Genomic DNA, 14,700 nt, shown 5'->3' with positions numbered 1-14,700 from the left:
TTTGCTTCTAGATATTTCTCACTTCCTCCCTATTCTAGGACTTTCTTCCCTTTTTCCTATTTTTAGGTTCTAGGTGTTTCTCATTGCACCTCTCTCCCTATTTTTTGGGGGTTCTACGCCTCTCCCACTCTCCCTATTTTTAGGTTCTAGGTGTTTATCACACAACGCTCCCTATACCTCTACTGTTGAGCGATGGTCACTTCCGAACCGTCCTACTAAGTCTGGTTTCTCACTGATTTAATTGATTTGGCTGCTCCATAGAGCACGTGTGTTTAGCTTGATTGTGTATTACACGCTGTTTGAAGCGCTTACTGGTGGCATGATTATTGAAGCTCTGCTATGCATGCATAATAATTGAGTGGAAAGTATTTCAGAGTTGTGCTGTAAACCCCTATACCTGGGAGGGATGTATAGGCTACCGTTTGCTGTGGAATTTGAAACGATTAAAATTTGAGCACATTTGTAGTGATATTCTGTGTGGAAAATAAGGACTTAGGTTGCCAGATTGCCTGTATCAGCCTGTAAGCCCCATTTTGTCATCTCCCCTCTGCCAGAGTCTCATGTAATCCCCTCTACGAACTGTACTGTGTTTATTCATTTAATTATAATAAAAATGGTTTCATTTGCAAAAAACCCTGCTTGCTGTCGGTGTTGTCTTTGGAATCTGTGAGAACCTGGTGTCAGAGAGAGCTTTTTCCCTAACATCTACATTCTAGACGTTCTAGCCCTTTTCTACTCACCTCTCCTCTGCTGACATTTCTGTCTCACTATGGTGCAATGGTCTTGTACTTTGGTTTTTCCTCACAGAAAGTGTTGCCTCTTTGAGGTGAATATTGATGATTTGAGAGTATCCAGTATCAAGGTAGAGGTTAGAAGAGCACCATTGCAGAAGAGTGTAGTCTGTGTATTATTACGACTATTATGATTACCCCCTGAACATGATTCATCTCTACACTCAGACCAAAATCTGCATCGCAAATGGCACCCTATTTCCCAAACCCTGCTCAAAAGAAGTGCACTGTAAAGAGAATTGAGTGCCAATTGGGATGCAGCCTCAGACCAAAATCATGCTCCCCAAGGAACATCTCTGCTCGAGGGCATCTCTGCTCATAACACTCTGAACTAATAGTTATTTTGGGTAATTACACCAAATTACACCTAATAACCCATCCAATTATGTCATTAATTGTTTTAGATCCTACCAAAGCCTGAACACATGGATAGCAGCTCCCTTGTCCCTGGAGCCACCCTTAGCTGTTCAGCGTTCACACATCTGTGTCATCTCAAATTTACATTGTATAAAACACAGTGCATAAAACCAGATCTGGGTTCAAATTCTATTTGAAATCATTTCAAATACTTTAGGTGTGCTTGATTGAGCTTGCCTGTTGCAATGAAACCAATAGAAAAGCCCCAAAAGATCAAACCCCACGTACCTGGCACTTCAGGTAGGCTAAACCAAACTGTCACAAAGTATTTCAAAGATTTCAAATAGTATTTTGACCCAGGTATGCATGAAACTAACTACAGCAACTATGGCTGCTTTACACAGGCAGCCCAATTCTTAAAAAAAAAACGATTTTGTATTTTGACCAATCAGATCAGTTTTGTAAAATATCTGATGTGAAAAGATCTGATGTGATTGAACAAAATATATACCTACTACCACACCCCGTTCAAAGGCACTTAAATGTTTTGTCTTGCCCATTCACCCTCTGAATGGCACACATACACAATCCATGTCTCAATTGTCTCAAGGCTTAACAATTATTATTTAACCTGTCTCCTCCCCTTCATCTACACTGATTGAAGTGGATTTAACAAGTGACATCAATAAGGGATCATAGCTTTCACCTGGATTCACCTGGTCAGTCTGTGTCATGGAAAGAGCAGGTGTTCTTAATGTTTTATACACTCAGTGTATAAGTGTGAGATAAAACTAATGAGGCCTATACAGTTGTTTTTCCTTCTTAATAAAATGTGTTCTAATCCATAGAACATGTATCACCAGGCAGCATCTCTTTCTCTCTCTCTCTCTCTCTCTCTCTCTCTCTCTCTCTCTCTCTCTCTCTCTCTCTCTCTCTCTCTCTCTCTCTCTCTCTCTCTCTCTCTCTCTCAATTTCAATTAAATTTAAGGGCTTTATTGGCATGGGAAACATATGTTAACATTAACAAAGCAAGTGAAGTAGATAGTAAACAAAAGTGAAATAAACAATAAATATTAACCGTAAACATTACACTCAGAAGTTCCAAAAGAATAAAGACATTTCAAATGTCATATTATGTCTATATACAGTGTTGTAACAATGTGCAAATAGTTAAAGTACAAATGGGAAAATAAATAAACATAAATATGGGTTGTATTTACAATGATGTTTGTTCTTCACTGGTTGCCCTTTTCTTGTGGCAACAGGTCACAAATCTTGCTGCTGTGATGGCACACTGTGTTTTTTCACCCGGTAGATAAGGGAGTTTATCAAAATTGGGTTTGTTTTCTAATTCTTTGTGGATCTCTGTAATCTGAGGGAAATATGTGTCTCTAATATGGTCATACATTTGGCAGGAGGTTAGGAAGTGCAGCTCAGTTTCCATCTCATTTTTTGGGCAGCGTGCACATAGCCTGTCTTCTCTTGAGAGCCAGGTCTGCCTACGGCGGCCTTTCTCAATAGCAAGGCTATGCTCACTGAGTCTGTACATAGTCAAAGCTTTCCTTAAGTTTGGGTCAGTCATAGTGGTCAGGTATTCTGCCACTGTGTACTCTCTGTTTAGAGCCAAATAGCATTCTAGTTTGCTCTGTTTTTTTGTTAATTCTTTCCAATGTGTCAAGTAATTCTCTTTTTGTTTTCTCATGATTTGGTTGGGTCTAATTGTGTTGTTGTTGTTGTCCTGGGGCTCTGTGGGGTCTGTTTGTGTTTGTGAACAGAGCCCCAGGACCAGCTTACTTAGGGGACTCTTCTCCAAGTTCATCTCTTTGTAGGTGATGGCTTTGTTATTGAAGGTTTGGGAATCGCTTCCTTTTAAGTGATTATAGAATTGAACGGCTCTTTTCTGGATTTTGATAATTAGCGGGTATCGGCCTAATTCTGCTCTGCATGCATTATTTGGTGTTTTTCGTTGTACACTGATGATATTTTTGCAGAATTCTTCATGCAGAGTCTCAATTTGGTGTTTGTCCCATTTTGTGAATTATTGGTTGGTGAGCGGACCCCAGACCTCACAACCGTAAAGGGCAATGGGTTCTATAACTGATTCAAGTATTTTTAGCCAGATCCTAATTGGTATGTCAAATTTTATGTTCCTTTTGATGGCATAGAAGGCCCTTCTTGCCTTGTCTCTCAGATCGTTCACAGCTTTGTGGAAGTTACCTGTGGCGCTGATGTTTAGGCTGAGGTATGTATAGTTTTTCGTGTGCTCTAGGGCAACGGTGTCTAGATGGAATTTTTATTTGTGGTCCTGGCAACTGGAACTTTTTTGGAACACCATTATTTTTGGCTTACTGAGATTTACTGTCAGGGCCCAGGTCTCTCTCTCTCTCTCTCTCTCTCTCTCTCTCTCTCTCTCTCTCTCTCTCTCTCTCTCTCTCTCTCTCTCTCTCTCTCTCTCTCTCTGTGTGTGTGTGTCAGGATGCCACTCTTCATGGCTTCCTAATTAGCTCAAACTCACAATTAGATAGTCCTCCAGAGCTGCTTTTGATACTGACATTTCCTCAATACAATACAATACATGCCTGTCTCCTCCTCTCCTCCTATGAAGTAGAACCCTGTCTCCTCCTCTCCTCCTATGAAGTAGAAGCCTGTCTCCTCCTCTCCTCCTATGAAGTAGAACCCTGTCTCCTCCTCTCCTCCTATGAAGTAGAACCCTGTCTCCTCTCCTCCTCCTATGAAGTAGAACCCTGTCTCCTCCTCTCCTCCTATGAAGTAGAACCCTGTCTCCTCCTCTCCTCCTACATTTACATTTACATTTTAGTCATTTAGCAGACGCTCTTATCCAGAGCGACTTACAGGAGCAATTAGGGTTAAGTGCCTTGCTCAAGGGCACATTAACGTCATTTAGCAGACGCTCTTAGCCAGAGCGACTCACAAATTGGTGCGTTCACCCTATAGCCAGTGGGATAACCACTTTACAATTGTTGGGGGGGTAGAAGGATTCCTTTATCCTATCCCAGGTATTCCTTAAAGAGGTGGGGTTTCAAATGTCTCCGGAAGGTGGTGAGTGACTCCGCTGTCCTGGCGTCGTGAGGGAGCTTGTTCCACCATTGGGGTGCCAGGGCAGCGAACAGTTTTGACTGGGCTGAGCGGGAACTATGCTTCCGCAGAGGAAGGGGAGCCAGCAGGCCAGAGGTGGATGAGCGCAATGCCCTCGTTTGGGTGTAGGGACTGATCAGAGCCTGAAGGTACAGAGGTGCCGTTCCCCTCACTGCTCCATAGGCAAGCACCATGGTCTTGTAGCGGATGCGAGCTTCAACTGGAAGCCAGTGGAGTGTGCGGAGGAGGGGGTGACGTGAGAGAACTTGGGAAGGTTGAACACCAGACGGGCTGCGGCATTCTGGATGAGTTGTAGGGGTTTAATGGCACAGGCAGGGAGGCCAGCCAACAGCGAGTTGCAGTAGTCCAGACGGGAGATGACAAGTGCCTGGATTAGGACCTGTGCCGCTTCCTGTGTAAGGCAGGGTCGTACTCTCCGAATGTTGTAGAGCATGAACCTGCAGGAGCGGGTCACCGCCTTGATGTTGGCGGAGAACGACAGGGTGTTGTCCAGGGTCACGCCTAGGCTCTTCGCACTCTGGGAGGAGGACACAGCGGAGTTGTCAACCGTGATGGCGAGATCATGGAACGGGCAGTCCTTCCCCGGGAGGAAGAGCAGCTCCGTCTTGCCAGGGTTCAGCTTGAGGTGGTGATCCGTCATCCATACTGATATGTCTGCCAGACATGCAGAGATGCGATTCGCCACCTGGTTATCCTACGAAGTAGAACCCTGTCTCCTCCTCTCCTCCTATGAAGTAGAACCCTGTCTCCTCTCCTCCTCCTATGAAGTAGAACCCTGTCTCCTCCTCTCCTCCAATGAAGTAGAACCCTGACTCCTCCTCTCCTCCTATGAAGTAGAACCCTGTCTCCTCCTCTCCTCCTATGAAGTAGAACCCTGTCTCCTCCTCTCCTCCTGTGAAGTAGATGCCTGTCTCCTCCTCTCCTCCGGCTTAATTCACAGTGTCATTATTTCTCAGAGTCATGTGGGATCCTCTTCTTGGAGCGTTCATTCTGTGATTTCCTCTGACACCTCCACCACCATTCTGTGAGAGTATATGAGAGAGAAAGTGTGTGTTTGTGTGTGTGTGTCTGTGTGTGTCTGTGTGCCCACTGCACTGCTTGGTGAGATGGTAAGGTGTGGGTTCGTTCTCTCCTGTGGGACAACACTTTGTTTATTTCTCAGCAGATTATTTATTGTTTTCATTATTCTGTCCCCGCCGTTGTCCTTTCTTAATGTAATATACTGCAGGTTGGATACACTTTCTCTTCCAACACATCCTATCATGACAACGTCTTCTTTTAGGATTTGGGCATATTGTATTCTTATTTTGCATAGATATTTATGTTGCCTGTCAAATATGAATGATTATTTATATCACTACAACATATTATTCTAGGAATTTGACATTTTGTTATTTTATGTAATATGTATTTTGTCTGTTGTTATTGACCTGTGAAAGACATTATGTGACAGCGCTGACCCATGTTTCAGCCTTGATGGACACTTTCTATTCTGTCACCTTATTCACTTCATTCCATCCACATATACCCAGTCCTTCCCCTCCACATATACCCTCTCCTTCCCCTCCACATATACCCTCTCCTTCCCCTCCACAAATACCCTCTCCTCCCCCTCCACATATACCCACCCCCTCCCCCTCCACATATACCCTCTCCTTCCCATCCACATATACCCTCTCCTTCCCCTCCACATATACCCTCTCCTTCCCCTCCACATATACCCTCTCCTCCCCCTCCACATATACCCAGTCCTTCCCCTCCACATATACCCTCTCCTTCCCCTCCACATATACCCTCTCCTACCCCTCCACATATACCCTTTCCTCCCCCTCCACATATACCCTCTCCTCCCCCTCCACATATACCCCCCTCCCCCTCCAAATATACCCTGGCCTCCCCCTCCACATATACCCTGTCCTCCCCTCCACATATACCCTCTCCTCCCCCTCCACATATAGCCTGTCCTCCCCCTCCACATATACCCTCTCCTCCCCCTCCACATATACCATCCCCTCCCCCTCAACATGTACCCTCTCCTCCCCCTCCACATATACCCTCTCCTCCCCCTGCAAATATACCCTCTCCTTCCCCTCCACATATACCCTCTCCTCCCCCTCAACATATAACCTCTCCTCCCCCTCCACATAAAGCCTGTCTTCCCCCTCCACATATACCCTCCCCTCCCCCTCCACATATACCCTCTCCTCCCGCTACACATATACCCTCTCCCCCCTGCACATATACCCTCTCCTCCCCCTCCACATATACCCTTTCCTTCCCCTCCACATATACCCTCGCCTCCCCCTCCACATATACCCTGTCCCCTCTCCACATATACCCTGTCCTCCTCCTCCACATACACACTCTTCTCCCCCTCCACATATACCCTCTCCTCCCCCTCAACATATATCCTCTCCTTACCTCCCCCTCCACATATACCTTCTCTTCCCCCTCCACATATAGCCGGTCTTCCCCCCTCCACATATACCCTCTCCTCCCCCTCCACATATTCCCTCTCCTCCCCCTCAACATATATCCTCTCCTCCCCCTCCACATATACCCTGTACTCCCCCTCCACATACACCGTCTCCTCCCCCTCCACACATACCCTCTCCTCCCCCTCAACATATATCCTCTCCTTACCTCCCCCTCCACATAAAGCCTGTCTTCCCCCTCCACATATACCCTCCCCTCCCCCTCCACATATACCCTCTCCTCCCGCTACACATATACCCTCTCCCCCTGCACATATACCCTCTCCTCCCCCCTCCACATATACCCTTTCCTTCCCCTCCACATATACCCTCGCCTCCCCCTCCACATATACCCTGTCCCCTCTCCACATATACCCTGTCCTCCTCCTCCACATACACACTCTTCTCCCCCCTCCACATATACCCTCTCCTCCCCCCTCAACATATATCCTCTCCTTACCTCCCCCCTCCACATATACCTTCTCTTCCCCCTCCACATATAGCCGGTCTTCCCCCTCCACATATACCCTCTCCTCCCCCCACATATTCCCTCTCCTCCCCCCTCAACATATATCCTCTCCTCCCCCTCCACATATACCCTGTACTCCCCCTCCACATACACCGTCTCCTCCCCCTCCACATACCCTCTCCTCCCCCCTCAACATATATCCTCTCCTTACCTCCCCCTCCACATATAGCCTTTTCTCCCCCTCCACATATAGCCTGTCCTCCCCCTCCATATATACCCTCTCCTCTCCCTCCACATATACCCTGTCCTCCATCCCTCCACATATACCCTCTCCTCCCCCTCCACATATACCCTCTCCTCCCCCTCCACATACACCCTGTCTTCCCCCCTCCACATACACCCTGTCCTCCCCCCTCCACATATACCCTCTCCTCCCCCCTCCACATATACCCTCTCCTCCCCCTCCACATACACCCTGTCCTCCCCCTCCACATACACCCTGTCCTCCCCCTCCACATATACCCTCTCCTCCCCCTCCACATATACCCTCTCCTCCCCCTCCACATACACCCTGTCCTCCCCCTCCACATACACCCTGTCCTCCCCCTCCACATATACCCTCTCCTCCCCCCTCCACATATACCCTCCTCTCCCCCCCTCAACATGTAACCTCTCCTCCCCCTCCACATATACCCTCCCCTCCCCCTCCAAATATACCCTCTCCTCCCCCTCCACAAATACCCTCTCCTCCCCCTCCACGTATACCCTCTGCTCCCCCTCCATGTATACCCTCTCCTCCCCCTCCACATATACCACGACCTCCCCCTCCACATATACCCTGTCCTCCTCCTCCAAATACACCGTCTCAACCCCCTCCACATATACCCTCTCCTCCCCCTCCACATATAGCCTGTCCTCCCCCTCCACATATACCCTCTCCTCCCCCTCCACATATACCCTCTCCTCCCCCTCCAAATATACCCTGTCCTCCCCCTCCACATATACCCTCCCCTCCCACTCCACATATACCCTCTCCTTCCCTCCACATATACCCTGTCCTCCCCCCTCCACATATTCCCTATCCTCCCCCTCCATATATAGACTGTCCCCCTCCACATATACCCTCTCCTACCCCTCCATATATAGCCTGTCCTCCCCCTCCACATATACCCTCCCCTCCTCCTCCACACATACCCTCCCCTCCCCCTACACATATACCATGTCCTCCCCCTCCACATATACCCTGGCCTTCCCCTCCACATATACCCTGCCCTCCCCCTCCACATATACCCTTTCCTTCCCCTCCACATATACCCTGTCCTCCCCCTCCACATATACCCTCTCCTCCCCCTCCACATTTACCCTGTCCTCTTCCTCCACATATACCCTCGCCTCCCCCTCCACATATACCCTCTCCTCCCCCTCCAAATATACCCTGTCCTCCCCCTCCACATATACCCTGTACTCCCCCTCCACATACACCGTCTCCTCCCCCTCCACACATACCCTCTCCTCCCCCTCCACATATAGCCTTTTCTCCCCCTCCATATATACCCTCTCCTCTCCCTCCACATATACCAAGACCTCCCCCTTCACATAAACCCTGTCCTCCACCTCCACATATACCCTGTCCTCCACCTCCACATATACCCTCTCCTCCCCCTCCACATACACCCTGTCCTCCCCCTCCACATACACCGTCTCCTCCCCCTCCACACATACCCTCTCCACCCCCTCCACATATAGCCTTTTCTCCCCCTCCACATATAGCCTGTCCTCCCCCTCCATATATACCCTCTCCTCTCCCTCCACATATACCAAGACCTCCCCCTTCACATAAACCCTGTCCTCCACCTCCACATATACCCTGTCCTCCACCTCCACATATACCCTCTCCTCCCCCTCCACATACACCCTGTCCTCCCCCTCCACATACACCGTCTCCTCCCCCTCAACATGTAACCTCTCCTCCCCCTCCACATATACCCTCCCCTCCCCCTCCAAATATACCCTCTCCTCCCCCTCCACAAATACCCTCTCCTCCCCCTCCACGTATACCCTCTCCTCCCCCTCCATGTATACCCTCTCCTCCCCCTCCACATATACCATGACCTCCCCTCCACATATACCCTGTCCTCCTCCTCCACATACACCGTCTCAACCCCCTCCACATATACCCTCTCCTCCCCCTCCACATATAGCCTGTCCTCCCCCTTCAGATATAGCCTGTTCTCCCCCTCCACATATACCCTCTCCTCCCACTCCACATATACCCTCTCACCCCCTGCACATATACCCTCTCCCCTCCCCTCCACATATACCCTTTCCTCCCCCTCCACATATACCCTCTCCTCCCCCTCCACATATAGCCTGTCCTCCCCCTCCACATATACCCTCTCCTCCCCCTCCAAATATACCCTGTCCTCCCCCTCCACATATACCCTCCCCTCCCACTCCACATATACCCTCTCCTTCCCCTCCACATATACCCTGTCCTCCCCCTCCACATATTCCCTCTCCTCCCCCTCCACATATAGACTGTCCCCCTCCACATATACCCTCTCCTACCCCTCCATATATAGCCTGTCCTCCCCCTCCACATATACCCTCCCCTCCCCCTACACATATACCATGTCCTCCCCCTCCACATATACCCTGGCCTTCCCCTCCCCTCCACATATACCCTCTCCTCCCCCTCCACATATACCCTCTCCTCCCCCTCCACATATACCCTCTCCTCCACATATACCCTCTCCTCCCCCTCCACATTTACCCTGTCCCCCCTCCATATATACCCTGTCCGCCTCCTCCACATACACACTCTCCTCCCCCTCCACATATACCCTCTCCTCATCCACATATACCCTCTCCTCCCCCTCCACATATGCCCTGACCTCACCACAGATACCCTGACCTCCCCCTCCACATATACCCTGTCCTTCTCCTCCACATATATCTCTCCTCCCCCGCCACATATACCCTCTCCTCCCCCTCCACATATTCTCTCCCTTCCCCCTCCACATATACCTTCCCTCCCCCTCCACATATTCTCTCCCCTCCCCCCTCCACATATGCCCTCTCCTCCCATTCACTCACTCACTCACTCACTCATTCACTCACTCACTCACTCACTCATCCCTTCCCTTTCTTTATCCCCTGGCTCCCCTCTTCCTCCATCACCTCTCCAATCCACACACACACACACACACACATGTGGATGCACACATGCAACACATACAGACACACACACAAACACTCTCCTCTACTCCCATCACCTCTTTCCTCCAGCTCGTTAGTCACAGTGTGTAGTCATGTCACTCAGAGAGATCCCATAGCTTGACAGGTCATTGCCTTCACCGCATCGCATCCTGGATGAGACCTGCTGGAGACGGATGTGTGTGTGTGTGTGTGTGCATGCAAGTGTGTATGTGTATGGACAGGAGAGGAGAGGAGAGGAGAGGAGAGGAGAGGAGAGGAGAGGAGAGGAGAGGAGAGGAGAGGAGAGGAGAGGAGAGGAGAGGAGAGGAGAGGAGAGGAGAGGAGAGGAGAGGAGAGGAGAGGAGAGGAGAGGAACTCCATCTTTGTTAGATTGGCTGGGCTAAAAGAGCTACTGCTGCTAGATGCTGTTGCTGCTAGATGCTGTTTCTGCAAGATGTTGTTGCTAGCTGTTACTGCTAGATGCTGTTGCTGCTAGATGTTGCTGCTAGATATTGCTGCTAGATGCTGTTGCTGCTAGATGTTGCTGCTATATGTTGCTGCTAGATGCTGTTGCTGCTAGATGGTGTTGCTGCTAGATGTTGCTGCTAGATGCTGTTGCTGCTAGATGCTGTTTCTGCTAGATGCTGTTTCTGCTAGATGCTGTTGGTGCTAGATGCTGTTGCTGCTAGATGTTGCTGCTAGATGCAGCTGTGCTGTCGTTGTGAAGGGAAAATGACACGCTGCTAGCAGTGAGAGACCTCTCTTACAGAAAAACCACATGATTTCACATGTTAAATCATGGAACAAATTGTTTTTGGAACACTTCACGTGATCACATGTTTTCACATGTGTAGTTTCATCTTATCACATGTTGCTTTACATGTCACCTGTTATCACATTAACTTCACATAAGATCACATGTGATCACATGAAAACTTGTAAAGCAACATGTAAGGGAAAGGCACTAGTCAATATTAGTGTACTATAAAGGGAATAGGGTGCCATTTGGAACGCAAGTCAGGAGTGCTGTCGTTGTGAAGAGGAAGTGACACGTTGCTAGTGAGAGAACCTGCCTCAGCTCCACTCTCGTTAGAGCTCAACAAGTGTAATTGCAGTTAATGTAACATATCAGCCCCAGGATTTAAACTTGTGTGTGTGTTTGTCTCTCTCTCCATCTCTCTCTCTCTCTCTCTCTCTCTCTCTCTCTCTCTCTCTCTCTCTCTCTCTCTCTGCTCTCTCTCGCTCTGTCTTCAGTCATTAATACTGTATTAACTCTACCGTCTAGCAGTCTATGAGGGTCTATCGTTAGTAGAATGTGATCATTGAGGACGTTATAGTCTATAACTAGGGGCTTATGATAATGTAAATGTGAGATAAAACAGAATGATCAAATACAAGGTAACCCTTGCCTTCCTCAATTACCTCCTCTCCTCTCCTCTCCTCTCCTCTCCTCTCCTCTCCTCTCCTCTCCTCTCCTCTCCTCTCCTCTCCTCTCCTCTCCTCTCCTCTCCTCTCCTCTCCTCTCCTCTCCTCTCCTCTCCTCTCCTCTCCTCTCCTCTCTTCTCCTCTCCTCTCCTCTCCTCTCCTCCCTTTACTTCCACTTGTGTAAAAGTCCCCCATAAAAAAAGAAAAAAAAAGAAACTGCAATAGAAATAAATTGCCTTGATCTCCCATTTCCCAACTCTGCTTTCCAAGCCTCTGACCCTAACTTTGGCTAGTTATGTAGCTCGACACATAAAAGATTTCTTTCAGGCTGCTGACTCTGCTCTATGGCCATAACCCTAACGGCACCCTATTCCCTATATGACCCTATGGGACGTGGTCAAAGTAGTGCACTCTCTCTCTCTCGACCGGAGCGCCAAAAGTAGTGCACTGTATAGGGAATTGGGTGCTATTTGGGGCGCAACCCGTGATAGCTGTGATTGATGGGGAACTGGTGAAGGCATGGGAGGCAATAAGAACAGAAATCAAGGAGATAAACCTGATGTTCTGTGTATGTTTGAGAGAGAGAGAGAGCAAGAGGGAGGGAGGGAGTGTGATTCTGTGTATGTTTGAGAGAGCGAGAGCAAGAGGGAGGGAGGGAGTGTGATTCTGTGTATGTTTGAGAGAGAGAGAGAGAGAGAGAGAGAGCAAGAGAGAGGGAGGGAGTGTGATTGTGTGTATGTTTGAGAGAGAGAGAGAGCAAGAGGGAGGGAGGGAGTGTGATTATGTGTATGTTTGAGAGAGAGAGAGAGCAAGAGAGAGGGAGGGAGTGTAATTGTGTGTATGTTTGAGAGAGAGAGCAAGAGCAAGAGGGAGGGAGGGGAGTGTGATTCTGTGTATGTTTGAGAGAGAGAGAGAGAGAGAGCAGAGAGAAGAGGGAGGGAGTGTGATTATGTGTATGTTTGAGAGAGAGAGAGAGCAAGAGAGAGGGAGGGAGTGTGATTGTGTGTATGTTTGAGAGAGAGAGCAAGAGCAAGAGGGAGGGAGGGAGTGTGATTCTGTGTATGTTTGAGAGAGAGAGCAAGAGCAAGAGGGAGGGAGGGAGTGTGATTCTGTGTATGTTTGAGAGAGAGAGAGAGCAAGAGGGAGGGAGGGAGTGTGATTCTGTGTATGTTTGAGAGAGAGAGAGAGCAAGAGGGAGGGAGGGAGTGTGATTCTGTGTATGTTTGAGAGAGAGAGAGAGCAAGAGGGAGGGAGGGAGTGTGATTCTGTGTATGTTTGAGAGAGCGAGAGCAAGAGGGAGGGAGGGAGTGTGATTTTGTGTATGCTTGAGAGAGAGAGAGTGTATGTTCGAGAGAGAGAGAGAGAGAGAGAGAGAGAGAGAGCGAGCGAGATAGAGAAAAAGAGAGGGAGTGTGTGTATGTGTGTGTGTGTGTTTGTTTGTGACAATTGTCTCTGAGACACATTGCCTTTGTGTTGATGAGGACGGGTTATTCACTTGGGGGTGAATCCTACCTTCCACAATAGTCTTATTTTCACCCAGTAATGCATTGATGTCAATGTTAGACTAAGTGAAAATTAGACTTGAGTACAAATTGGGATTAACCTCTTAGACAGATTTAAATCATTTCAACACACTTAAAGCACAAAGGGACATCCCTCCTTTCCACTAATTGGATAAAAGTGCCAGGATCAGGATGTTGTTGAAAGGTTTGTATTGATACAGTTGAAAGTCAGGGGCTTGTATTGATTCAGTTGAAAAGCAGAGGCTTGTATTGATACAGTTGAAAGTCAGGGGCTTGTATTGATACAGTTGAAAGTCAGGGGCTTGTATTGATACAGTTGAAAAGCAGAGGCTTGTATTGATACAGTTGAAAGTCAGGGGCTTGTATTGATACAGTTGAAAGTCAGGGGCTTGTATTGATACAGTTGAAAAAGCAGAGGCTTGTATTGATACAGTTGAAAGTCAGGGGCTTGTATTGATACAGTTGAAAGTCAGGGGCTTGTATTGATACAGTTGAAAAGCATAGGCTTGTATTGATACAGTTGAAAGTCAGGGGCTTGTATTGATACAGTTGAAAGTCAGGGGCTTGTATTGATACAGTTGAAAGTCAGGGGCTTATATTGATACAGTTGAAAGTCGGGGGCTTGTATTGATACAGTTGAAAGTCAGGGGCTTGTATTGATACAGTTGAAAGTCAGGGGCTTGTATTGATACAGTTGAAAAGCATAGGCTTGTATTGATACAGTTGAAAGTCAGGGGCTTGTATTGATACAGTTGAAAGTCAGGGGCTTGTATTGATACAGTTGAAAGTCAGGGGCTTGTATTGATACAGTTGAAAGTCAGGGGCTTATATTGATACAGTTGAAAGTCAGGGGCTTGTATTGATACAGTTGAAAGTCAGGGGCTTGTATTGATACAGTTGAAAAGCAGAGGCTTGTATTGATACAGTTGCCTTATCAGTTTTGCAGAGGTATCACTACAGCATCTCATTCCCCTTATTGCGTATGTGACAAATGTTACTGTGCTGCTAACATTTTAGCCTACTCCACTGTCCCTGTCTGTACAAGGACAGGAACTAGTGGTCCTTTGCTTAGTAAGCACATGTGACCACCCTGCTTGACAATGTTCTAATCAGTTGCACCACCGAAAAGGCAGTGCCATTGGCAACATTTCAAGCTGTGGAGTGTGCTTACTGGTCTGGTCTAACTCTATTACACATCATTGATGGTTACCATCTTCAATACCCTGGCTATTCAACACCTGGGACAGATAGACGGTGTACTCCATAGAGTTAAATGAACTATAAAATTACCTCTGTGGTTTATTCCCACTTACATGCTATCATGCAGCATGTAATCTTCATGCAAC

The 14,700-nt window shown here is 48.0% G+C and overlaps 1 protein-coding gene across 1 annotated transcript; it reads left to right on the top strand.

Moving 5' to 3' along the window:
• Positions 1-7,669: 7,669 nt before the first annotated feature.
• On the top strand, positions 7,670-9,319 carry LOC123482391 (extensin-2-like; the record flags this gene model as incomplete). The annotated part of the gene is made up of 2 exons (XM_045209924.1): positions 7,670-8,176; positions 8,591-9,319. Coding segments are annotated over 2 exons (1,236 nt in total), but the record flags the coding sequence as incomplete, so codon positions are not given.
• Between the last annotated feature and the right edge of the window lie 5,381 nt (positions 9,320-14,700).

Source organism: Coregonus clupeaformis, chromosome 31, assembly GCF_020615455.1.
Source record: "Coregonus clupeaformis isolate EN_2021a chromosome 31, ASM2061545v1, whole genome shotgun sequence".
Classification (NCBI taxonomy): domain Eukaryota; kingdom Metazoa; phylum Chordata; class Actinopteri; order Salmoniformes; family Salmonidae; genus Coregonus; species Coregonus clupeaformis.
The sequence above is the reverse complement of the archived record's forward strand: the minus strand, read 5'-3'. Positions and strand labels throughout refer to the sequence as shown.